Below are 25,796 nucleotides of genomic sequence, written 5' to 3'. Positions count from 1 at the left end.
ATGAGTCCGAAAGCTGTGCTGTGCTGCCTAAGCGAGATAGAGGTTTGATATTCGGACTTATGTGTATAGCACCGAGTCCGTGATGGAAGAAGCTGTGGCAAGCTGGTGAGGGTGATGGGCGCGGGGCGCAATGGGTCGCTCGCTGATGTGATTTCAACAAATTGCTGGTGGGGATTTTGACTGGCAACCATCAGCAAGGCCTCTATCTGGGACACCTCCTCTAGCCAAGCCTACATTGAAATTCTCTTCAATCCGTTCACTCCTAGATTATTGCCATAGCTCAGACCCATAGCAACATGGTACCCCACGCAACAGATTCAATCTCTTCGGCCAATCGATCGGAAACTAATGGTACTTCTCGCATTGGGAATGGCGATGCTGCCACTGGTATGGCATCAAAGCTGGAGAAATAAGCCGAGACTGATATTTCAGTCCTCATTGTCGGATCGGGGATTGGAGGCTTAATGACTGCATTGCAGTGTTGGCGGAAAGGACTTTCGATCAAGATTTTGGAGAGAAGTGCGGGACCAGTCTACACAGGTGAGCTGCAGCAATAATGGACAGCTAACTCTAGCGGAGAACCCCAATCCTTATTGATCGCCGATTGCTGACGCCAACTGATCAGAGGATAATCTGACCATTCAACCCAGCGCCATGTCAATATTCCGCCATTGGCCCGAGCTCTGCAAGGAGATCGAAGAAGAGCAGTATGACTGCTGGATGTCCGACTACAGGCACTCGGGCCAGCACATCTACGGCCCTAACCCGCCAAGCTTCAATGATCCCGAGAACACCGTTGGACGCAACGGCCCCCACGTTGCGTTTATGCAAAGCCGTTGCAAACCTAGATTCTGAACAATTCTGAGGGCTGCATCGAAGATAACGAACTGTGTATTCGAAAAACCAATTGTATGAGCTGACATACTCAACGCCTGAATTGCCTGAATGGAGTATACATTGAGTTTTGACGTATAGTCTCCCAGGTGCAAGCACGAAATAGAGGCTTCGTACCACTGCTTGCTTAAATGGCATTTCTGGGCCTTCAGAAAAACCCAGGAATGCGCCACAGAGTGGCTTGCGCAATTGAGACTTGCTGCCATGATAGAAAAGAGAAGAGCAGACCACCGAAGGTCGAGACTCTTCAATTGGACACCATCCGTTACTTGTGAGGCTTTGTTCAATTCCATCCGGAACGTTGGGCCATGGACACAACCATGATACCAGAGTAAGTATTCCTCGTGATATTCCACCAGCTGAAATATTTGCCTGTTAGTCGAAACCAAAGTTCGGAGATTATGTTTCTCAATATCACGGGGACCAAATCCGCATGGCTGTGGCCATTCACATCCGCGGAATTTTTAAGCGCCAACAGGTGAATGCATTAATGACGGGATGTTGGATGGCACAAAATTGGACAGCGTCACAGCTCCATTGGTCAGAAACGTTGAAGAAGCTGGCTCGTTTCCTACTTGAGAAAGTCAAAAGCCGTTGGGAGCCGCTTGCGGCACATCGTTCGCGAATGGTGTACCAGGCAAGGGTTGAGAGGCGGTTATTTTGGTGATATCATGGACTGTGGGGTGCGGTGAGTATGTTCTTTACGTGGTTGCCAAGTTTTGCATCAGAGACGCATCTTGACCAGCATTCTGGGGCACCCCATCGCTAGTGCGGCCAGAAGGAAAGGTATTTTCGGATAAGCGCACAGCTTTGAATTAAGGGTATGTCCTATCTCGGCTGATCTTGTGAGTCCCTAAAGAGCCAATCTGACCTTTGCCCAACTCTTGCAAAGTCTCAATGTGGGCAGAGGCAAAGAGCTTCGTACAATGATGTTTCTTTGTCGGTCTTGGTCCACTTAATAATCATCCGGAAATACATCAGTTCTTGCCAAAACCAGACTGTCATCGAACCAGGAGTCGGTTACTGTGCCAAAATGCTTTAATGTCGGCGAATGATGAACATATGTCGTTATTGCATCGAATTGCTGGCAAACCACCTAAATGGTGGCGCAGCTAGCGTCGTACAGCGGGTCGGGTATAAGGTAATTACGAGCCAGCACATATTTAGGTTAGCGAGCGGGGGACGGGTAGGGCAACTGGTATTGTGTAAGAGAATTCTTTGTGTAAAAACTGCTAAACCTCCCTACTCCAGTACCAAGGCCCCGCACACCATGTCTCCCCCACCACTCTTGCCTGCATCCTCAGCTTTTCATACCATGTAAAAAGCTCAATCATAGCCTCTACTTATGTGCAACCCTACACAGAAACGGGCACTGCCAGTACCTCATACCCACCATACCACCCTGGCTTTTCTGCGGCTTAGTTGGATCCACGGAATACTCACACCCACCCTGATTCCCATCGTTCGAGTCATCAAAAGCATAATTGCTCGCCCATGCGACTTCACCATCTCCCCCGCCTGAATGTGCCCAGACAAAGCTCAAGCCCGAATTGTCAGGTGGAGATATCACTGAAAAGTCGCTTGTCGCCTCCGTTACTGTCATTGTCCATCCGCCTGTTCCGAGACTGAAGACTCCGGGCGGGTTGAGCGCACTGCGGTTTTGTGGGGCAATCCCGCCCATGGGGTGGTTTGATGCGTCACGCGCAAAGGCGATCCAGTAATTGTCACCTTGTGCCCAGGCAAGATAGAGATTGCAGTCTGAGCTATCGTCGAAATCTGTCGCCCACTCGTCGTACCATTTGCCGTCAGGGTTGGGCATTGGCCAATCATTAAGCATCTTGCCGGTTTTCGCGCAGCCGGGCGACTTTACCACGCCATCTATTTCCTCCGGCATCCAAGCATACTCGGTCAAGGAATGGCAGCCGTAGCTGGATGTGAAGGTGATCAGTAGAATTACTCATAGGTTATTTGGTGTGGTGTTGGGAAAGAGTGCACGTGCTCGGGGTGGCGCGGTATGGAGATGAGGAGGGATGACCAGGTATTATGAACTCACTTTTCTACTGTTTGGTATTGGGCGGGAGGGATCTGTGGAGTCATGCCATCACCGTGTTCTTGACCAGGAGGCCTTCCACCCCCACTATCATTACCAATCTCACTACCAGCGGCACCATCCTCTTCAGGGACCCTCGCCTCTAGGTGATATTTGATTGATGGATCTTGAGGCATGGCCAAGGTGCCGAGAAAAAAGGGGCTTGCAAGTAGGAGTGTCCAATGCATGATATCGGGTTGCTGGTCTCAGGATCTTGAGTATAGAATGGGATAGAGATAAATTTATTTGGTCTTTGAAGCTGGAAACCTGTTGACGTTGAAGATGCTTTAAAGTCAAGGTATTGTGAATTCGATGATGCTCTGAAGTTCAGAATGCTTTGACAAAGGGTTTCAAGCCCGCTTATATACTTGCAAGTCGACCGTCCTCGTTAGTGCCATTGCCAAATTTGCCGCTTTGCAGGATCTCCAAACAACGGTCGAAACATCGCTTCAAACCCCAACGGATCCTCTGTTGCCCATATTTTGGTATATACAACACCATTCGGACTTTGAAACATAGCTTTGAGATCATTGGCCTGTGTGGCTTAGACTTCAACTGTACTAGGCTTACCCTTGCAGGTACGTAGTGCCTATTTGACTTGACATCAACAGAAGATCTTGGTGGAAAGAGCTGATCTTCAAGTAATCCGTTATTCAATTATCGACACGCTCTTAGAAATGATAGCTACCCATTCCTGTTGCGCAGATTTTAGACAAAATGTAAGCGACCCCTGCACAGCCTCGACGAAGAACAGCCTCACTCCAACAAAATCCAAAATCCAAAACTCCGCAATCCTAAAGCCAATACAAGCCCCCAATTACAACACTATCTTCAGCTCAAATAGGCCTATTTCTCCTACACTGCCGTCGAAGGATTAAAAAATAAAAAATAAAATACCTTGGTCATCGTATCCGTTTCGATGCACCTAAAAAGCGCTTGGTTGATTTCTTGACTAGTGCTTTTAGACTCTTTTCGGGGAGCGAACAACAACTCATGGTACGGCGCAGAGTTTATCCTTTCATCAAACAGGGAACCTAAAGATATATGCATAGCGCATCCATATAAAGATAAAGGAAAGCTTTCGGACCAGTCTCCTATGGATGAGGGTCAAGCTCCGCCTTCTCCAACTGCATTAGTCAGACAGAAGAGGGTTAAGCGGTCTTTTTATCATACCACCAACGGAAAACCCGTTGCGATAAGAGGTCACCGACATTGGCTGACTGAGCCTTCAGATCTTGTCAACACTATAAATCGTTACATATCAATGAACTATAACGGTGCTGGAGGTTTGGAGTTTGGTGGAGGAAATATCAAGATTGATCCAAGCGTCGCCGCAGGTGAGATGTCACACTCGCCAAAATTCATATACTCATTGCTAAACAATATCCAGAACTACCAGAAGGCTGTCGAGTGGTATATACTGAAAGCCATGGCGTCAGTTTCTGGGCTGATACTGGCGGTATTGACGTCGATCTGGCCGACGGGACACCACAATCATTTTTTATTAAGGTCATATCGAAAGAGCGTGGCAAGAACATGATTGCATGGGGAGTTCGAGTCGATGTCCGCAACCCACGCACTCTTGCCTGACTTCACGCCGAAGCCGATAGCCTGGGGAACGTACGAAACCGTACCGGACACGCACTTCTTCCTGTGCGAGTTCCGAGAGATGATCGACGAAATGCCAGACCCGCACAGATTCACCGCCCGGCTGGCAGCGCTCCACTAGAACAGCAAGTCCCCGCAAGACAAATCCGGCTTCGATGTGACAACATATACCGGCAATTTGCCCCAGGACAATGAGTGGGAAGCAAGCTGGGAGACTTACTTTGCGAAGAGCATGAGGCGGGCTCTCAATCTCGAACTCGAAGCCAAGGGACCGGATCCCGAATTTGATACGCTAGTTCCAGCGCTCTTCGATAAGGTCATATCGCGTCTTCTGCGACCACTTGAGAGCGACGGCCGGTCTTTGAAACCCTCGCTCGTGCACGGCGATCTTTGGTACACGGATTCGGGGATCGACGTGGGGACGGGGGAATCTCTCATCTTCGATGCATGCAATTACTACGCTCATAACGAATGTAAGTGCTGACGTAGACTGATTGACGCAACAGAAATCATTAAGCTCACATGCAGCCGCTTGATGAAGATGAGTTTGGCCAGTGGCGGCCCGTTTGCAATAGGTTCGGCGCCGAATACCTGGCAGCATACCATTCTTACAATCAAATATCTCCGCCTGAAGAGGACTACGACGGACGTTTGGATCTCTACAAGCTGTGAGGATGCCATTTCTACGCCTATCTTGGACCTTTTCCCGAGCCTTACCTGGAACAGAAGATTCAATACGCACGTATCTGCCCTCTTCACCCAAAATCAGGCGCTCAGAGAACAGTACGAAGTTTTGTGGCCCTGCAAGGAACGCTGTTGCTGACAAAAATTTATAGAATGCTTGCATAAGAGATATGGATAGCTCCAGGGAGAAGCTCGTTGCAAGGAGGTCTTCTTGGATTATGTAAAGACCCCACCGTATAACGTCCCGAAGTCCAGCTCCGTCCTCTTTAAAAAATTGCCCAAGGTTTTACCGAGAGCATTGCGCAAAAGCACTGCCGACTTTAGTGCAGCCATCAACTCTTCTCAACCTCATGTCCAGCGGTAGAGACTTGCAATATCCGATCTTGCATCCCCTCTACGACCTCCACAATGACTCCCGCATCCTTCAACTTCTGCATCCCCACATTCTCCCCGACAAACACTTCTGGCTCCCTGATGCCCACATAAACCACTTTTATCGCGCCATTGAGCCGCAAGATCCTCTCCACACATGTCCGATTCCCACGCAACCGCTTATTGCACGGCTCCATGGTCGTATACAGGACGGTGTTCTTCGGCAGCACTTCCCCAATACGCTCCTCGGGGAGGTTATGCTTTTGGGCCACCTTGATGAAGCAGCACTGCTCCGCGTGCGTGCTGCCGGGATCGCCCAGGGAGTCCCGCGGTAGTTCTAAAGAGTAGCCTGTGGAGAGGATGACGTTCTCGTCGGCGTCGACGAGGACGGCCCCTACGCAGAATTTGGTGGATGCGGGCGGTGAGAGGCGGGCTCGCTCCAGGGCGTATTCCATATATGCTTTGTGATCGCCGGCTGAGATGGTCAGATGGGGCGGTTCGGAAGCCATCGTTGATACCACAGTTGTCAAGAGGTTTTGGACCTCTACTTTTTCAAAATGGAAAGATTGAAATCTCGAAGATTGAGACAAATGGACGAGTCGACGGATAGATAGATATTTTCGGATTTTATAGGATGTGCTACTAGTGATAGATAGCCTGTCTGCTAGCCTCCTGGAGGACGTGATATTCGATGCGCGCCGGCACCCGACCAATGTGTATGACGCCGCTCAAATTTGATATCGTATATACCCGGAAGTGCCCGATACCTGGTAATGCACGGTCTTAAACTCACCCCGGGCTTACCGCGGCGTAGGGCTTACAGAATTCAGATAAATTTTATTACACTAATATTGGGCAAATTACAAATTCATACCCCAAAACCTTGGATCCTTACAAATTCATACCCCTAATTACATTTTCATACCCCAATGGGGTATGAATCGGTAATTCGCCATTCCTTGGGGTATGAAAATGTAATTTACCATAGTGCGCTGAGGTTAGGTCTTCGGGGGCTGCGGAATTAGCCCGGACCGGCCCCGGGAGCCCCGAACTGAAGACCTCTAGGGTTCGCCGTGTAACTTGTCGAAACCTCGCTCCGAGGCTAAGGCGAGCTCTTACTATTGTAAATCTCTAACTCACCCCAATCCGCGATAAATTTAGGGTTCAATTTTCTAGGGGGTTTTTAAGGCTCCCGGGGCTTCTTTAGGGGCGTTAAACGCCGGGCACTCAAAGACCTAGTTTGATAAATTACAAATTCATACCCCAAAGAATGGTAAATTACATTTTCATACCCCAAGATTTGGTGAAGGGGTATGAAAATGTAATTAGGGGTATGAATATATAAGGATCTAAGGTTTTAAGGTATGAATTTGTAATTTACCCTACTAATATTCAACGTTATCAATATAACTGCGATTTATATAATTCTTGAAGCTCTAGAAACCTTATTTTACGTTCTATTATTTGATTTTTATTCAATCTATATTACTATTATGAAAGGGCGAATTACTGAAGTGGATTTTAGATCGTGCATTATCAGGTATCGGGCATATACGAGTACTTGTTTGAAGAATTTGACGCAGCTTTCGCGAAGAGGATCGGACGCTTCACAATCTGCGAAACTCCGTTTCCCAGAGGTACTTGGTGGGCTAGAATCTGTTATATGTGGAAGGTGATTGGTGTGATGGGATCGAAGGTTGCGTGTCGTGGAGTTTTTGAAGCGCTAATCGTACCTTCATACAGCTTTCCTTTTCGTGAGAACCCATTGGCATAGGTGTTGGAATCAGCCAATAGGAGGCCAGCATAGCTATACTGATAAGTTCCAATAGATGTTAAGTGGTAAATGGCCTTAATGTGGGCTTCACATCATAAATAGGTAGTCCTCCTCCATCCTTCTACATCCTTTATAGAACATCACAATAGAATAACTATTCTACATGCATATGAGACTGCCGGTAAGTTCGAAATCCAATCGGTGAGAGAGTTGAGCTGGAGTGCGTCGATTTTGAGTTTCCGACACAAGGACACCGACTTGACTTCTGCCAGTACGTTAATGACCACTGCCTCCACCAGCGATGGCGTGGATGACCCAAGAGGATCCTTTGGACTGAGCCTCCTCTATACTCCCTCCGAGCCTCTCATCGACTTCATTTTCGTGCATGGGCTTGGCGGTGGTTCGAGAAAAACATGGAGCAAGACAAGCTCAACTACACACTACCCCTATTTTCGTAATCATTGGGAAACTAGAAAATTAGCATTGGGGCTAGCACCCCCCTCACCCAAAATCCTACTATAGACATGCCCACCATATTGTCATTCCCACAACCCTCCCCATACCTCGCTGTCGTCAAATATAGCTACCAGTACACGGAATAAGCGGCCCCCTAACAGATTTGATGAGGAGGCCGCCGCAATCGTCGCCGACGCCATCAAAGGGGGCGTAAATCGAAGAAATCTACCCCAAAACCTAAGTCGACGAAGAGACCCTCCCTCCTTATCGGTGAGCCTAATGAAATCGAATAAAGCCCTCCTCCTACCGTTCAACCTATCAATCCTTCTATAAAATCATTAATCTATTCCATTAGTATAAGTGTCCTATAGAAAGGGAAGGAGGTATAGGCCCGTTCTACTATCTTCAAACGATTCAATTTCCACGAATTCAATTCAATCGCTATTCAAGAGGTTAAATAGAAGGCGAAAAAGAAAGACTATAAGATGATCCTCAAGAGCGTCATTATCACACTCTCGTTCTTAGAAAATATCAAGGCTATAAATAGTCAATGCGGCGATATTACTGAGTAGGAGAATATCGATAACCTAGCGAGATAATAACTAGTTAAGGAAAAGAGAAAGGGGGTTACTATAAGAATTATATATATCTATAATCTTAAAGAAGACTCCTCTAAATCAGAAACCTTTACTACGAAAGAGAAGTAGAAAAAAAGTAGAATTATCGACTAGAACACCTCTTTAGATAACTTCGATACTATATTAGACGATTCTAAATCATCTAAATTCGATAAGAAGAAGAAGAAGAAGAAGAAAGCGCCTCGATCTAGTAGTACTATCGCTAAGTAAATTTAGCATATAAAGAAGATAAAGAAATTAGATAGAAAGCTTAGATTTAAAGATTATAAGATTATAAAGCTATAGCTATACGATAAGCTCGATTATTAAAAAAGATCGTATTACTACTAGTAACTAGACGGTTCTAAAGATTTATATTATCTACTTGCTAGCGATTAAATTACTAGATAAAATAAGACTATAGAAAAGAAATCTAGTATTACTACTGTAAATTCGCCTATAAAAATATAAAAGCGATTAAGAACTTAATAGGATCGAGCTAAATAGGTAAAAGCTATTAATAAAGAAGTTAAATCGACTAAGAAGAAAGTTTATACGATTATTAATACTTCTACTTCTACTTCTATCTCTATACTAATTAATATATTACTTAATAAATTAGATACCTTATCTTCGCTAACGTAAGACCTTTAGTAATAGTAGTATAATCTATATTAATAGTAGTAATTTTAGTAGTAGCAATTTCAGTAGCAGTAATATTAAGATTATTCGCTCTATTAGCCTATACTTTAATAGTCTTAAATCTTTCTCTCATAGCAGTACGCGTATACTTAGACTTAATCTATTTAGCCTCGCTTATCCAGTTTAATCGAGCTATTATCTCATCTAGATATAGCTAATCGATTATTCTTTAAAGCGCCTTAGTCGTTAAGTAGTTTAATTCGAATAGAGAATAATACAGATAAACTACGAAGGGCTTATTTTACCTAGCAAATTTAGAGAAATTCTAATAAAGAAGCGACCTTTATAGACGCTCTGAAAAAGGTTAAAGTAGAGTTCTATATACTAAAGTAAATACGTCGTATATCGCCTTCTAATTAGAAAGAGATAAAGATTTTAAGAGAAATAGTTACACGATTAAGGGACGAGATAAAGAACTTTATAAAGATACTACGACTTTATACTATTACCTCTATAAAGAAAGCTAGTTATTAATTATATACTTCTTTAAACGCTCTCGCCGAAGCTATTCTACTAAAAGATAAGACTATAAATAGAAGTAATAAGAAGATAGATAAGAAGGAGAACGAGGATAAAGAGGCCTAAATAGCTATATATCGAAATTTGAAAAATAAGATCCGATGATCGATAATTAGCGCCGGCCTCGCAAAAGCTACGGGAATCTCAAATATTTAATATATTTGAAATCAATTAATTATTATATAGTTTAAGTTATTTAAATAGTATAAAATTATAAGTTAAATATACGCTATAAGTTAATAAAAAAATTAAGAGAATCGATAGTATTTTGATATAGTAACGTTAGTTAAAAGAATTTCTTCCTCGAACTACGCTAAGATAAAACTTAAAACTCTATTCTTTAGATTTCCTCGCTACTCGAATAATAGCCCTCATCTATAAATCTGAAAAGTTTCTTTCCGCACGATTTCCGCCGGGTCCGTATTATAAGTACGATTTAGTACGATTTAGTTTATTAAGTAAACTTTATCTATATTTAATTCTTTCTACTAGTTTAATAACTAAATATAGTAAACTTCGCGTTTAGTAAGCTAAGATAGTATTTATTCGAGTTAATTAGATTTTAAAGCGACTATAAGCTATTAATTTAATAGTATATATTTAAAAATTCGAGGAATTATATATAAGATAGGTTTTTTAGATTATTCGAGATAGATAATATTATTAATAATAATAATATCTATTAAAAGTTTAATTCGGCCAATTAAATATATATTAAAGAGATTTTTAGAACTATTTAAGCTAGATAGTATTATTAATTATAATAATATCTATAAAAATTCTAGATTAATTAATCTCGCTAGTAATGTTAGCATTTATAGCGTATCTAAATTAAACGATATTATCGATTATAACGACGTCTCTAGAGTATTTAATTTAAATTAAACTCGATACCCCTAAGTATCTAATAAAAGTTATCGATTTAAGATTTATCGCGATATCTTATTATAATATTAATAATATTTATAATCTCTAAGATATAGGTTCTTAAATAATTAGAATTTTAAGCGCTATAGCGATACTTAATTCTTTATTAATTCTTATCTAATTCGCCTAGTAGATAAAGAGACTAACTCTTTCTATTCTATTTACTACGCTATATATTCTTCGTATTTTTTCTTTTTATCTAATATAACTTTATCAATTTATAGATACTTATTCTCTTTATAGATTATCTCTTCTTTTATTCGCTATAGTAAAGCTATAGATAATATATTAAAATTTAATCTTTTTTATCTATTCTCTCTACTTACTAAGACGCGGAGTATTTATATTTCAAACTTAGAGAGATTCGAGTTCTAGTTATTATTTATTAAATCGATTTCTTTCTATTTAATTATTTTATATATCAATTATTTCTTAATAGCTCGCGAGATTCTCTCGTTATCTTCGATTAAGCTTAAATTTAATCTCTTAAATAATTTAGTATTAGCGAACCTTAGTATAACTTCTCTTAAAGCGCTTATAAAGCTCGGTTTCTCGGTAATATTATCTAGCAAATTCTTATATAGATTATTTAATTTAGAGGATCTCTATACCTTTTTTACTAATTTGAGATATATCTTTAAAATATATTATCGTAATATATAATATATAATAAGTCTTTTCTATTATTCTATATCTCTTTAGAACTCCTTAATATACTTATATATTTCTAAGAAGTATTATAATTATATAAGTAGTAAAATAATAGTAAAGAACTTATCTTCGACTTTCTTATTATTTCATCTTTTAATATAAAAATATCTAGAATTATAGTTCTTTAGATTATAATAAAGGGCGGTTATTATAAGAATTATAATATCGTCGAATAAGAGTAATTAAAGATACTTACTTCTTTATCTAAATTTAAGAAATACTCTTTTATTATAAAAGAAAATTTTATATAATAATATAACTATTAATTAAGATAAGAAGTATCTCTTATTCTAGAGACTATTAACTAAAGAAGTTAATCGATCTAAGTTCTATAAAATATACTATATTCTATCTATTTTATAGATCTTAACGTATAAATTAAAGGTCGACTAATAAGTCGCTAATTATTATCTTTATATCTTTAGACGATAATATTATATAGACCTTAAGATAAGATTAAATAATATCTCAAATTTTCTTTATTAAGATCGAATAAAAATTATCTATATAGTCGAAAAGCTATATTCTTATTAGAAAGAGTCTAAAGTATTAATAGTAATAATTAATTAAAGATATTAATATCTTTCTCGCCTTAAAACGTATAGATTAATCATCGATACTTCGTATAAATCGAGTATTCTTATAAAGTTATTATCTCTAATTTCTTTATATTTTAATTATTATTTAACTAAGCGCGTTAATATAATACTTCAACTAGAAACTTAGCTCTTAAAGACTTAGATATTTAAGATCTTCGCTAATTATAATTATTATAAATAAGATAATTCTTATCGCCTTAAATATATTAAGATACTTTTTCTTAATATTATAATTGCGTTCTTCTTATTATATTAAATTATCTTAAAGCGCGATCTAATAATTATCTTCGTTCGAGTCATCTTATAAAGTATAATCTATATACCTTTCTTTATTCTAATCTATCGATAATATATAATCTAATATTATTAGAGATATTAACGAAGCTCTAAATTCCTTTATTTTATTTAATAGATATATTAATAAAGGACTTAAATAAGTTATATACTAATAACGCGGCTTCGATATAATAGCGTCTAACGACTCTATTTAGCGTAATACTTTTTAATATTAAATTATCTATAGCGATTTAGTTATTATTCTACTATATTTAAAATATATACTTATTCTTATATCGAAGTCTTATACGAAGTATTCTAACTTCGTTATTATAAAGGCGACTTCTCTTAATAGATTATTTTTTATTTCGACTTAGTATATATTTATTAACCTAGATATTTAATTATATAATATATTCTTACTTCGCTCTATTAATTCTAATTCTTTATTACTAACGAGAATTATTTTAAATTTCATAATTTATATTAGCTAGTTTATATCGATATTATTCAATTTTAAAACTAATTAATTAGTAATTAATATTATTACTCTTTATTCTAGATTTAATAACTTTAATACTCGATTAAGATTTAAATAAAAGTCTTTCTATTACTTTCTATTAAGATATTAGCTCGATAGAAGATATGAATTAAATAAGAATATATCGAGTTTACGATCTTTATCTTCATCTTCGACTTTAAAAGAGAGATCTTTTCTAATATCTATAATAGTATATAAAATTAAGAGAGTATTATTAATATTAGAAGAAGCTTTATTACGTATAGTAATTATAATTATTAATAATTTTTTTATCTTCTCTAAATTAATAGAGTTATTTAAGGATTTATTATCGTCGTAATTAGATACTATATATATACCCTTCTTAAGCTTATATATTTTATAGCGTTTAGATAACCTAGAATCTATTTATCTATATTTTTTAATACGTCTTTTTCTCTTATTAGTTTTCTTTATTTTACTCGCTTTCTACTAATATATAATTAATAATATCTTCGCGAATAAGTAGGCTACGGTTTATATTTTCTATCTTTTTAGCTTTTTTCTCTCTTCTAGCATTTTTAGCTCTCTTTATCGCTATTCTCTTTTTCGCGTTTTATTTTAAAGTTCTTATAATCTCTATAATTTGAATATAGTAGACTTACTTAGTAGAATACGAAGTATTATAAATCTTCTATTATTATTAGAAGTTAAAATAAAATCGATATTAAAAGCTAAAGATAATAATAAATAAAATATAAAAGTAAATATATTTAAATAGATGAAAAAATGAAAGGGTAAAGAGAAGTTATTAATTTGAAAAGGGGAACTATTAATTAGCGTGTTTTCAACTTATTTAAATTAAAGCGCGTCGAATTTCTATTTAAATTCGACTATCTATTTAACTTAAATACTCTATTCAAACTAAATAACATTTTCGCTAATAATCTTTATTCGAATTAAATAAATTTTCTATTAATAATTAACGTCAAGTTAATTATTATTTATTATTAAATATTATTACTTTAATTATACTTTCTTATTTACTTCTTTATTCTCAAGTATTTTTCTATAAATAATATCTATTTTAGTATATATAATTATAGATCTTCTAGTATAAATACTTATCGATAACGGTTACTTCAATATATCGATAATATATTTTATTTTTTAGATGGCGCTATATATAAAGTTATAATTTATATAATTATCGATAACGATATTATTATAGACTTTATAACTATTAAAGATAATATATAGTTCTTTTTAATAACTTAAAGCTATTTTATATATAATAGTATATTTCTATTATAGTTAATATCGTCTTTTTATAATCTCTATCGATAAGATATAGAGATTAAATATTAGTTTCAGCGTCTTTTATATTACCTCTCTCTATTTAATAAAGATCGCGTATTTTCTCTAATCGAAGCCTATTAAGATATAGTCTATAAAGAAAATTTATACTAGCGAATTTTCTAGAAGTTATTCGAGTTTAATATTATTAAATAACGCGAGGCGCTAGCTATATTAAAGATAAAGGTTTTATATTATATAAAGTATAGAAAGATATTTAGAGAAAGTAAAGATTATAGATTATTTTAGTAAGATAAACTCTTTATATTATAGGATTTCTTAAAACTAATTAAGCTTTAGAGAATATAATAATTATAGTATAAATATCTAATTATTTCTTATATATATATATATTATAACTCCGAATTCTTTCGCTAATAGCGAGAACGATCGATTTAGACTATTATATCGCTTTATATATTTCTCTTAATATCTTTATTACCTTTTTTTTCCTTTAAGACGAATAATCTCTTCGCGTATTAGCAATAGTAGATATATATAAAAAATAAATATTTACTTATCTAATATTCTTTAATTATAAAGAATATAAGATTCTAGTCTTACTCGTATATTAATAATATAATTATTTTAAACTTTTAGAAATAATTAATTTTAATATCTTTATTATCGATATAATATATAATTCGATCTATTATAACGTTATATACTTTATCTTCTTTTAATATATTTATAAATATATCGAAATCGATATTATTTATTATAACGCGAATTAATATTTAAATTTTAATAATATTAAGAAGTAATATTAGCGTATTAATTATAGTTCTCTTTAAATATATATAGAAATTAGCTTGATTAAAGATATATAATTATAATATAAGATCGATATTATTAATAGAGATAGGTTATTTATTTAGTCGTCTATATTTATAAGCCTATATATATATATAATTAATTTTTATAGTTATACTTAGTTTGTAATTACTTAATTATTCTCTTAAAATACTAGATATAAAGATTCTCGAAAAGGCGTTTTTTAATTACTTAAAGGTCTTATCGAGCTTTATTTAATTATAGAAAACGTTAAGCGCGCTTTTAATCAGATATCTCTTTTTTATCTCTTACTTTAAAAAGAAGTAAATCTTTTTATAGCTAGACTCTTCTACTATTAAATCGCATAAGATAATTAATATCGTCTAGATTTTTAAATTAATATTAATATAGAATAATTTAGATAGAATAGATAAAGATAATATAACGCTAATTTATAAAGATCTATATTTTATATCTAAGATTAATTAAATTATAGAATTCTAAAAGAAGTAGAATAATTCTAGAGGAGGATATATTAAGAAGAATATTATAGAATTAATAAAGATTCTAATTTAGAAATAGACCTTACGAGCCGACCTCCATTTAATAAACTCTATTATATTATTTATTCTATCTATTTAAGAGATTAATTAATAATTAAGTTAAATAGTTAAAGTCGAATAATACGATATAAAGTCGAATTATACTATATATTATTTAGATATTTAAAATATCTATTTAAAAATAATATGTGTTTTCTCTAATCTCTCTATCTATCGCATATCTAAATTATCTTATCTTTTACTTCTTTACTTATATCGTTATTCTTATATTTATCGTAGATATTAATCTCTAAATTAAATATCTTTTATTTAATCTTCTTATTTAAAATCTTCTTATCTAGGCCTTATAAGTTATTTAATATTAAATTATAATTATATATTAAAATAGTATAGAAGCTTTAGAATAATCGAGTATACTTATAAATAGCGTATCTAAAAAGACGATATAGTATTATTATATATTTAAGAATAAACTATCTCTCTTCGCATATTTCTATTTAAAATCTTATTATCGAGGTTTTTTAGATTATCTAATATTAAGTAGTAATTATATATCTTTTTATTTTTCTATAATAGTTATATTACTCTCTTATCTATTTAAATATTTTATTATTTCTCTTAATTAGCATTTAGATTAATAAAGCGAAAAACTCTTATTAGCGTTATACTTATATCTATAAAGCGCTTAATTAAAATAAAAAAGTAGAATTTATCGTTATTCTTAAAAGGCTATATTATTAGATTATCGCGATTTTTAAATTAAATAATTAAAGAGCATTAGAGAGTTTCGTTATCTAAATACTCTTACTTAAGTTATTATAAGTTTATTAATATTATTTAAATTTAATAGAATAGAGAAGAAGATTATATTAAAGCGATAATTAGACTAATCACGAGAGAATTTATAAATATTACTAGCTTTTTAAAATATTTATAAATATCTTTATTAAGAGTATTAATTAGCTATTTCAATACGATAAGTTTAAAAATATCTTTTATTAAGTCGTATAGATAGTAATTATATATACTATCTTATAAATACTATAGTTATTTCTTCTTTATATTATTTAACTTAAAAGATTAATCGCTATTATCTAGATTTATAATAATTCTTATTATTATAATATTTAATATCGATTAGCTTCAGTTAATACGCCTTAGAGAATTTGAGAATATTAGAAATAATAATTATAGCGCGTAGTTTATAGGCCTTATTAAAGTATAACTCGTATATAGATTTAGATAGATTATGCCTTTAACTCTAGATCTTATTATATTATATAAGATACTCGATTTTAATCTAATCTTAAATAGTCTAATTAATATTTTAAAAAATTTTTCTCTAATCGTCGTTTAATAAGTAGATAATTTTTTTTATCTTATAAGATAAAAGCTTTATAAGTAAAGCGTCGTTATTAATAGTTCTCGATTTTATTATTTATTTAATTATTAGCTTATCTAGAATCATCTATATTTCGTCGATATTTCTCTTTAACTCCTTATTCGATAAAGCGTGTAGATAAGACTTTATATTCTCTATACGCTTTTTAATATCACGATATTTCTTCTCTATTATCTTAGATAAAACGATATTTATCTCTTATTATAACTACTTAATTAATAGAACTATTATCACTATATTAGTAAAGAATATAGTTTATAGTATAACTAAATATTTATAGATGAATAATAGATAATATTTAAACTCCTTCGCTATTCTATTATAATATACTTACTTTTTCTTATTCGAGTTTTATATATAAGCGAGGTCTTCGATAATAATTCTAGATTACTTTATCTTATAGATGATAATTAATATAGATATTAAGAAGATATTTAATTTTATATTATAATACTCATTAACGTAGATTTATTTAATAGCGAAGTTATATATAAATAAACTCTTTATTTTAACTTAAATATAATTCTTATAGAACTCGAGCGTTATTAAGATTAAGAATCTCTCTTATTTAAGTTAAGCTTTATTATTAACTATATATTTAAGTAATTTAATATTTATAGAAGTTAAAGACTTTAGATTAATATTATAATATTAAATTAATCTATATATATAAAAAATATAAAGTTATATTATATTATAATCTTCGAGATCTATTAGCTTAATAATTTCGATAAATTAATTCGCGAAAATTTTAACTAGAATAATTATTAAGAAGAATTTTAATTTAGATATTATTTAAGCTATATAGTTAACTTCGTCTTTATATAGATATATAATATTAAATATCTCGACTAAAGGGTATTAAAACTATTAATTCTTTTAAACGAACTTCGATATAAGATATTTACTCGCGAAGGGAGACTTTTTAAAGATTTTAACGATAATAATATTCTAGTATTTTTCGAGAATATTAAATTATAGAGTAAGTTATTGCTTAAATATCGAACTTATTAATAGTATTAGAGTTTAAAAAAATATTTATATTAGCGAGTTAAATAAAAGAATTAAGTATATTTATCTTATCGAAGCTAGATTTATCTATATTAATTACTTTATTATAGAGATCTATCTAAAAATATCTTTATATTAAATTATATAGCTAATAAGTTTTTAAGATAATAGATATCGAGGTTTCTTATGAATTTAAGATATACTCTAAGCCTCTAAAGATATAAATATTTTTAATACTTTTATTATTACGATTAAGTTATAGAATTTATTTTATAATTTATTAAGTCTAATTTAATTATTATAATCTTCTTTTTTTATCGAGCTTAATTTTTTTATTAGATTAATTAATATAAAGAGTAGATAATTAATAATACTCGAATATATACTCTAATATTAGATCTCTATCGTCAATCTTTATATTATTTTATATCTTTCTTTAATTTATAATTTTATTAATTTTAATATTATAAGAGTTAGCTAATCGAAGAGTATAATCTTATTTAATTAAGAGCTTTATTAATATAATATCTTTTACTATTAAACGCCTTTTCTTTTATAATAAAAGCGTATTATTACTCTTATAAGTTTTAAGTATAATAACGTTATCTATTAAATTATTAACGAATTTCTTTTATAAAAAATAGCGATAGATTTATAGTTAAGAGTTACTCTCGTCTAAGCTAATACTAATAAATCGAGAATCTATCTTATTTTCTTTATAAATATTAAGTAAGTTAGATAGTAAGATTAAAGGCGAAGCGATAATAGAATAAAAAGAAAGCGAAGTTTTAGTAGATTTAGATTAAAATAAAGATATTAGCAAGTTTAAGAGAAATTAAGAACTTTAAGATTTTCTAAGAATTATCTTATACGAAGTATAGTAAAAGAAAGATATAAAAAAGAAGAATATTAAGAATTAAGATTAGAATTAGAGTACTTTAATAGATAACTTAATCTTCTTTATAGATAGAGATTTATTTAATAATTTACTTTAGTAATAAATAAAGTTTAAAAGAAGAATATAATATATTATTAATAACTTATTTAGATCGAAAGCTAGTTTTAAAAGTTAAGATAAAAGATTTATATTAGATAGAACTCGATATTAAAATTAAGAGTAGCTTTAATAAAGGTTTTATTAAATATTATTTATAGTGTAAAGTTTACGAAGTAAATATTAAATAATAAATTACGAAGGGAAAATAGTAGAATATAATATTATAGGCGCTAATAACTAGCGCGATAATTAACTATTCGACTTCGATTCGATAGTTTATCGACTATTCGAATTATTTATTCGATTTAAATATTTAACTATAATTTATATTATTTAGAAGCTAGATTAGAGATTATATTAATAATTAAAAGTTATAATTAAAAGAATTATAGATATTTAGTAGAAGTTAGATATTAAGTTTATTATTATTATTAATTAACTTAAATATATTATTTATTTAATTTAAATATTGAATATAGTAGTAATATCAAAATCGAATAAGCGATATCTAAGCTACTTATATATTCGCATTATTTATATTCTTAGTATTATCGTTTTTATTCTTAATATTATTATATATCTAAGATCGAACTATCTCTCTTCATATATTTCGATTTAATATCTTATTATCTAAGCTATTTAGATTATTTAATATTAAGTAATAATTATAGATCTTTTTATTTTTTTATAATAATTATATTATTCTATTATCTATTTAAATATCTTATTATTTCTCTTAATTAACATCTAGATTCATAGAGCGAAAGAATCTTATTAAGGTTATATCTATATTTATAAGATATTTAATAAAAATTAGAAAGCGAGATTCGTTATTATTTTTAAAAGATTATATTATTATATTATTATAATTCTTAAGGAGAATCGCTAAGAAGTATTAGAGAGTTTTATAGTTTGAATACTCTTATTTAAGTTACTACGAGTCTATTAATATTACTTAAGATTAATTAGATAAAAAAGAAAAATATATTAAATTAATAATAAGATTAATAATAAGGGAACTTATAAAAACGATTAATTTTTTAATATATCTATATATATCCTTCTTAAGAGTATTAATTAGCTATTTTAAGACGATAAGCTTAAGAGTATCTTATATTAACTCGTCTAGATAGTAGTTATAGATATTATATTCTAAGTATTAAAGTTAATTATCTTTTTTATTATCTAGCTTTATAAAGTTTAATTATTATTATCTTATCTTATAATAGTTTTTATTATTTTAATACTTAGAATTAATTAACTTTAGTTGATATTATTTAGAGAAATTAAGAATATTTAAAATTATTATTACTATTCGAAGCTTATAAGCTCTATTAAAGTATAAGTTATAGATGAAATTAGAGATGTTATAATCTTAGATTACGATTTTCTTATATTATATAATATATTTCGCTTTAATCTAATTCTAGATAATTTAATTAGTATTCTATAATATCTTTTTTTAATTCTTATTTAATATATAGATAATCTTTTTTATCTTATATAATGAAAGTTTAATAAGTAAAGTATTATTATTAATAGTTCTTATTTTCGCTATTCGTTTAATTATTAGCTTATCTAGAATTATCTATATTTTATTAATATTTCTCTTTAATTTCTTATTCGATAGGCTACGTAAGCGAGCTTTCATATTTTCTATTTACTTCTTAATCTTATAGTATATTTTCTCTATTATCGTCGATATAATAGGATTTATCCTCTATTATAGCTACTTTATCGAGAGAATTATTATCGCTATATTTATAAAGGATTTAATCTATAATATAGTTAAGTATTTATATACGAATAATAGATAGTACTTATACTCCTTCGCTAGTCTATTATAATATACTCGCCTCTTTTTATATAGTTTTCGTATACTTATAGAATTATCGATTATAATTCTAGATTACTTTATTTTATAGATATTAATTAATATAAGAGTTAAGGCGATATCTAACTTTATATTATAGAATTTATTAATATAAATCTAGTCGATAGCGAAGTTATATTTAAATTTCCCTTTATCTTTAATTATAACTTTTATATAATTCTTATATAACTTAAGAGTTATTAGAATTAAGAATCTCTCTTATCTAGATTAAGTTTAATCGTCGATTATATATTTAAGTAATTTAATATTTATAGAAGTTAAGGGTTTAATATTAATTTTATAATATCGAGTTAATCTATATATATAAAATACGCGAAGTTATATAACGTTATAATTGTCGAAATTTATAAGCTTAGTAATTTCTATAAGTTAATTTACGAAAGTCTTTATTAGGACGATAATAAGGAAGAATTTTATTTTAGATATTATTTAGGCTACGTAGTTCGCTTTATTTTTATATAAATAAGTAACGTTAAGTATCTTAGTCGAAGAGTATTAAAATTATCGATTCTTTCGAATGAATCTCGATATAAGATATTTATCTGCGAAGGGAGATTTTTTAAAGGCTTCGATAATAGTAATATCTTAGTATTCTTTGAGGATATTAAATCGTAGAATAAGTTATTATTTAAATATTTAACTTATTAATAGTATTAGAGTCTAAAGAAATATTTATATTAGCGAGTCGAATAAAAGAATTAAATGTATTTATTTTATTAAAGTTAAGTTTATTTATATTAATAGCTTCTTCGTAGATATTTATTTAAAGATATTATTATATTAAATTATAGAGTTAATAAATCTTTAGAATAATAGAAATTAGTATTTTTCGCGAATCTAAGATATAGTCTAAGTCTCTAAATATTTAAGTATTATTAGTACTTATATTATTACGATTAAGCTATAAGATTTACTTTATAATTTACTAAGTTATATTAAATTATTAAGATCTTTCTTCTTTATCGAGCTTTATTTTTTTATTATATTAATTAGTATAAAGAATAGATAATTAATAGTACTCGAATATATACTCTAATATTAGATCTCTATTATCGGTCTTTATATTATTCTATATCTTTCTTTAACTTATAATCTTATTAATTTTAATATTATAAGAGTTAGTTAATTAAAAGATATAATCTTATTTAATTAAGAGCTTTATTAATATAATATCTTTTATTATTAAATACTTCTTCTTCTATAGTAGAAGCGCGTTATTATTTTTATAAGTTTTAAATATAATAGTATTATTTATTAAATTATTAATAGATTTCTTTTATAAAGAATAATGATAAATTTATAATTAAGAGTTATTCTCGTCTAAGCTAATATTAATAAGTTAGAAATTTATTTTCTTTTCTTTATAGATATTAAGTAGATTAGATAATAAGATCGAAAGTCGAGTAATAGTAGAATAGAGAGAAAGCGGAATTTTAATAGGATTAGATTAAGGTAGAATATTATAAAAATTAAAAGAGATTAAAAACTTCGAGATTTACTTTAGCTTAATAGAAGAAAAAGCTAGATATTTAAATATTCTAGAAGATTATTAAAATTAGAGATATAAGTATATTAATAAATTTTACGAAGTTTTAAAGATATTAACTTCGATATCTAACGTCTTAATTAAAGTTAGAATTAATATTAATATTTATCGTTAACGTAGAAAAGCGAGATTAATAAACCTTTAATTACGCGCTATAAGAATATCCGCTATTTAAATATATATACTCGCTTTTAATATTTATATATCTTTTATAAGTAATTATTATTATCTATAATTAAACTCGTATTATTTACTTTATAAGTTAGACGAGATAGTATTATAGAATTTTTATTAATATCGCCTTAGAATCGTTTTAATTGAAGATAGATAATAAGAGCTTTAAGACTAAGTTGTTTTTAGAATTAAAAGATTATTATTAAATTATTTATTAACTTCTAAATAGAGATAAGTTTATATTTATTTAGGTTATTAATAATAATAAGTTAGAGGGAGTTAATACTAGGGGGATTTTTAATTGATAGTTTACTAGATTAATAGGAGTTTACTAATCTCTTAATCGTTAAGAGCTTCTAGGTCTTCGTATATTTATCTTTTTATATTTCTATCGATTCTCTTTTAAGTAATTACTTCTTTTACTTCGTAGATACCTCGTTAATTAATAAGATTAATTTATATAAGAATTTAAAAAGAAAGCTAGAGTCTTATATAATTATATAATTAAGAATAGATAGTAACTAAATAATCTCGCTTATAATAATATTAATCTTTCTCTTATACGATCTTATAGACTTTTTCTAAAGATCTTTATATTTTAATTAACGCGAGAACTCCTCTTTTATTACTTTAAATATAAATTCTGAAAATCGAAGTTCTTTATAAATGTTATCTTAGTTTATAATAACGTCTAATTTAACGACATTAATTTTAAGATAGAAATCGATTTCGATAGACGCTATTATTATAAGTATATTATTTAAAGAAAGTATAGATATTAATATAATAATATATATAATATAATAATAAGAAAATGCGCGTTAGAATAAGTGAGATATAAGGTGAAAGAAATTTAAATGAGATTATAGAGTTCGAGTCGGATATTTAACGTTATTTTTTAAAATATATATTATATCTTTAATTAACTTTAATTAATTATAAGTAAATTTCGATCGATATTAACTTTATTAATAACTACCTCGATAGTCTTAATTAAATATTAATATATTATATCTTTAATTAACTTTAATTAATTATTAGTAGAAACTTCGATAGAAGTTTCGATTAATGTTAAAATTAGTAACGCGTATATTAATAATAAGAGTACAAATTTCGCTATTATATCTATTAGAGATATAAATTTATTTAATAATAGTATAAATTTTCTAAGATCTATTCTTTACTAGTAATTTTAAAATTAATAATCTTTAATAAAGTTTAAGCGATAATAATTACTTCGATAATTAATATTTCGAAAATTAATACTTATTTTAACTCTTCGATATAAGAGGTAATAGTAAGATATAGTAGCTAATAAATACTATATCTATATAATTTTCGTCTACTCTTCGATTAATTAGTAGATAGTTAAGTTTCTTTTTCAGTAGATATACTAATCTTCTTTCTTTTTTATATCTATAAAAATCGATTAATTAAATTATCTTCTTTTCGAATATATATAACTCTTAATAATTTATTTAGCTTCGATCGTTTATATCTAAAAGACTTTTATTTTAATATAAAGATATATTAGCTAGCTAAATATAATAAAATAATTATATATTATAAATAATAATAAATAGATCTAGTATATTTCTTTTATAATACTTAAGATTATTTTTAGAGGTATTACTATCTAAATTAAATAATTTAAATTAAAGTAAAATTAATTTCTTTTATATAAAATATATATCTCTAAATTATATACTCTATAGGCGGCTTTACTATTTTAAAGTAAATATATAAATATAGTTTTATATATATAAAAGCGCTTTAATTATATACGTATTAAATACGAAGAAACGTTTAAAAGTAATAAAAGTATTTCTCCTCTAAATAGCTCGTTATAGACTCTTCTTTTTTATAAATATTTATTAATATAAGATATTTTTTATATATAGATTTATAAATATTTTTTATATAACTATAAAGAATATGAAGTTAAAATTAGATTTTACGATAAGTAAGACTAGAGTAGTAATATACGTTCGCTAAGGCGTTAATACGTTATTAGTTACTAAAAAACGCGTATCTTATAATTAACTAATAATAGATAAGAGAATATATATCGAGTATATCGCTTCTATAAAAAATAATGTAAAAATAATAGTAGACTTATTAGATACTTACGAGATTATAGAAAGCGAAAACTAATTCTTTTATATGTATTTTTCGATATTACGAATCGCGATATAGTTAATAGTATTAATAATCTAATAACTCTAATTACTATAAGAGAAGAAGATATATATTTACTCGAAGGTAATATAATTATAAATTTAATATTATAGTAGTAATTAAATGAGTAGAAGATAGAAGAAGAGAGAATAAATGCGATGTAAATAATAAATCTAGATAATAAGATAATAGTACTCTCTATCTCTGCAATAGGCTTAAGTTATAGTATTATAATTTCGTCTTTAATAGTTAACTCTATAGAATCGTATTTGAAAGAGCGAGACGCTAAGAGGTTAATGAAATTATAATTCAAATCGAAGTCTCTTAGTTAAATGAAATTGATATCTAATTATCGAACTAGATTAGATATCGAGTCGATATTCATATTAGGCCTAATGCGTTATGGGCCTTAACGCTACTTACGCTAAGACGCTAATATCGTATATACTACGTTAGAGTCCCTTTTAGAATTTAGTTTTAATAATGTATCTTATATATCTAGGAGCTTAACGAACATAGATTTACTTCGTATATCTCGAAGTTTTAATATTTCTTAGAGATTAGTTCTACTATTAAATATACTATTAAATTTTATAATAATACTATATCTTTTATAGCTTATATTCGCTAACTAACTATTAGTAAACTACGCTCTTATAATTCTAATCTCTCTATCTTTTAAAGAAAAAGGCTTATTATTATTACGATATCGAGTTTATCTCTAAATTATATAATAAAAAATAAAGGTAATATTAAGAGTCGCTATGGCGTCGATAATGAGTTCGAGAACTTCTTATTAATAAAAGATCTTATTATAAAAGAACGTCTTATAATTACTAAAGCCGAAAATTATTATCTAAAATAAAAATAAAAATTAGCTATATTAAAGGCTTATAATCGCGAGCTTTATAACGCTAGCTTACTATTTACGACTAGCAAGAACTTATCTATATTAATTATTATCGCGCCTCTAGCGAATATATTAATTAAGACGAAAATACTTCGCTTTAAAAGAATATATTCTTATAAGAATATTAGTAAGGAAGAGTATCTACGCTAGTTCTGTGAAGTCGAAATTAAGTTCTTTATAAGTTCTAAGTATTTCACTATTAATTAATTAAGAATTATCTATTATATATAATTCTTAGAAGATAATTTTAATATTTAATAATAT

General features: G+C 29.6%; 5 protein-coding genes across 5 annotated transcripts; 3 read left to right on the top strand and 2 right to left on the bottom strand.

Moving 5' to 3' along the window:
• Nucleotides 1–654: 654 nt before the first annotated feature.
• On the top strand, nt 655–855 carry HO173_006063 (uncharacterized protein; the record flags this gene model as incomplete). Its single annotated transcript, XM_037307974.1, has 1 exon — nt 655–855. One exon carries the CDS (start codon nt 655–657, stop codon nt 853–855), a length of 201 nt encoding a protein of 66 aa, XP_037165234.1.
• Nucleotides 856–2,233: 1,378 nt separating this feature from the next.
• HO173_006062 (uncharacterized protein) lies at nt 2,234–3,120 on the bottom strand (the record flags this gene model as incomplete). The annotated part of the gene is made up of 2 exons (XM_037307973.1): nt 2,234–2,822; nt 2,948–3,120. The coding sequence occupies 2 exons, from the start codon at nt 3,118–3,120 to the stop codon at nt 2,234–2,236; spliced, it is 762 nt and encodes a 253-aa protein (XP_037165233.1).
• Nucleotides 3,121–4,079: 959 nt separating this feature from the next.
• On the top strand, nt 4,080–4,573 carry HO173_006061 (uncharacterized protein; the record flags this gene model as incomplete). The annotated part of the gene is made up of 2 exons (XM_037307972.1): nt 4,080–4,320; nt 4,374–4,573. 2 exons carry the CDS (start codon nt 4,080–4,082, stop codon nt 4,571–4,573), a joined length of 441 nt encoding a protein of 146 aa, XP_037165232.1.
• Nucleotides 4,574–4,823: 250 nt separating this feature from the next.
• HO173_006060 (uncharacterized protein) lies at nt 4,824–5,414 on the top strand (the record flags this gene model as incomplete). Its single annotated transcript, XM_037307971.1, has 3 exons — nt 4,824–5,064; nt 5,133–5,259; nt 5,318–5,414. 3 exons carry the CDS (start codon nt 4,824–4,826, stop codon nt 5,412–5,414), a joined length of 465 nt encoding a protein of 154 aa, XP_037165231.1.
• Nucleotides 5,415–5,607: 193 nt separating this feature from the next.
• On the bottom strand, nt 5,608–6,156 carry HO173_006059 (uncharacterized protein; the record flags this gene model as incomplete). Its single annotated transcript, XM_037307970.1, has 1 exon — nt 5,608–6,156. The coding sequence occupies one exon, from the start codon at nt 6,154–6,156 to the stop codon at nt 5,608–5,610; it is 549 nt and encodes a 182-aa protein (XP_037165230.1).
• Nucleotides 6,157–25,796: the final 19,640 nt, after the last annotated feature.

Source organism: Letharia columbiana, assembly GCF_014066305.1.
Source record: "Letharia columbiana isolate WasteWater2 chromosome Unknown Sc0000017_s0, whole genome shotgun sequence".
Taxonomy (NCBI): domain Eukaryota; kingdom Fungi; phylum Ascomycota; class Lecanoromycetes; order Lecanorales; family Parmeliaceae; genus Letharia; species Letharia columbiana.
The sequence above is the reverse complement of the archived record's forward strand: the minus strand, read 5'-3'. Positions and strand labels throughout refer to the sequence as shown.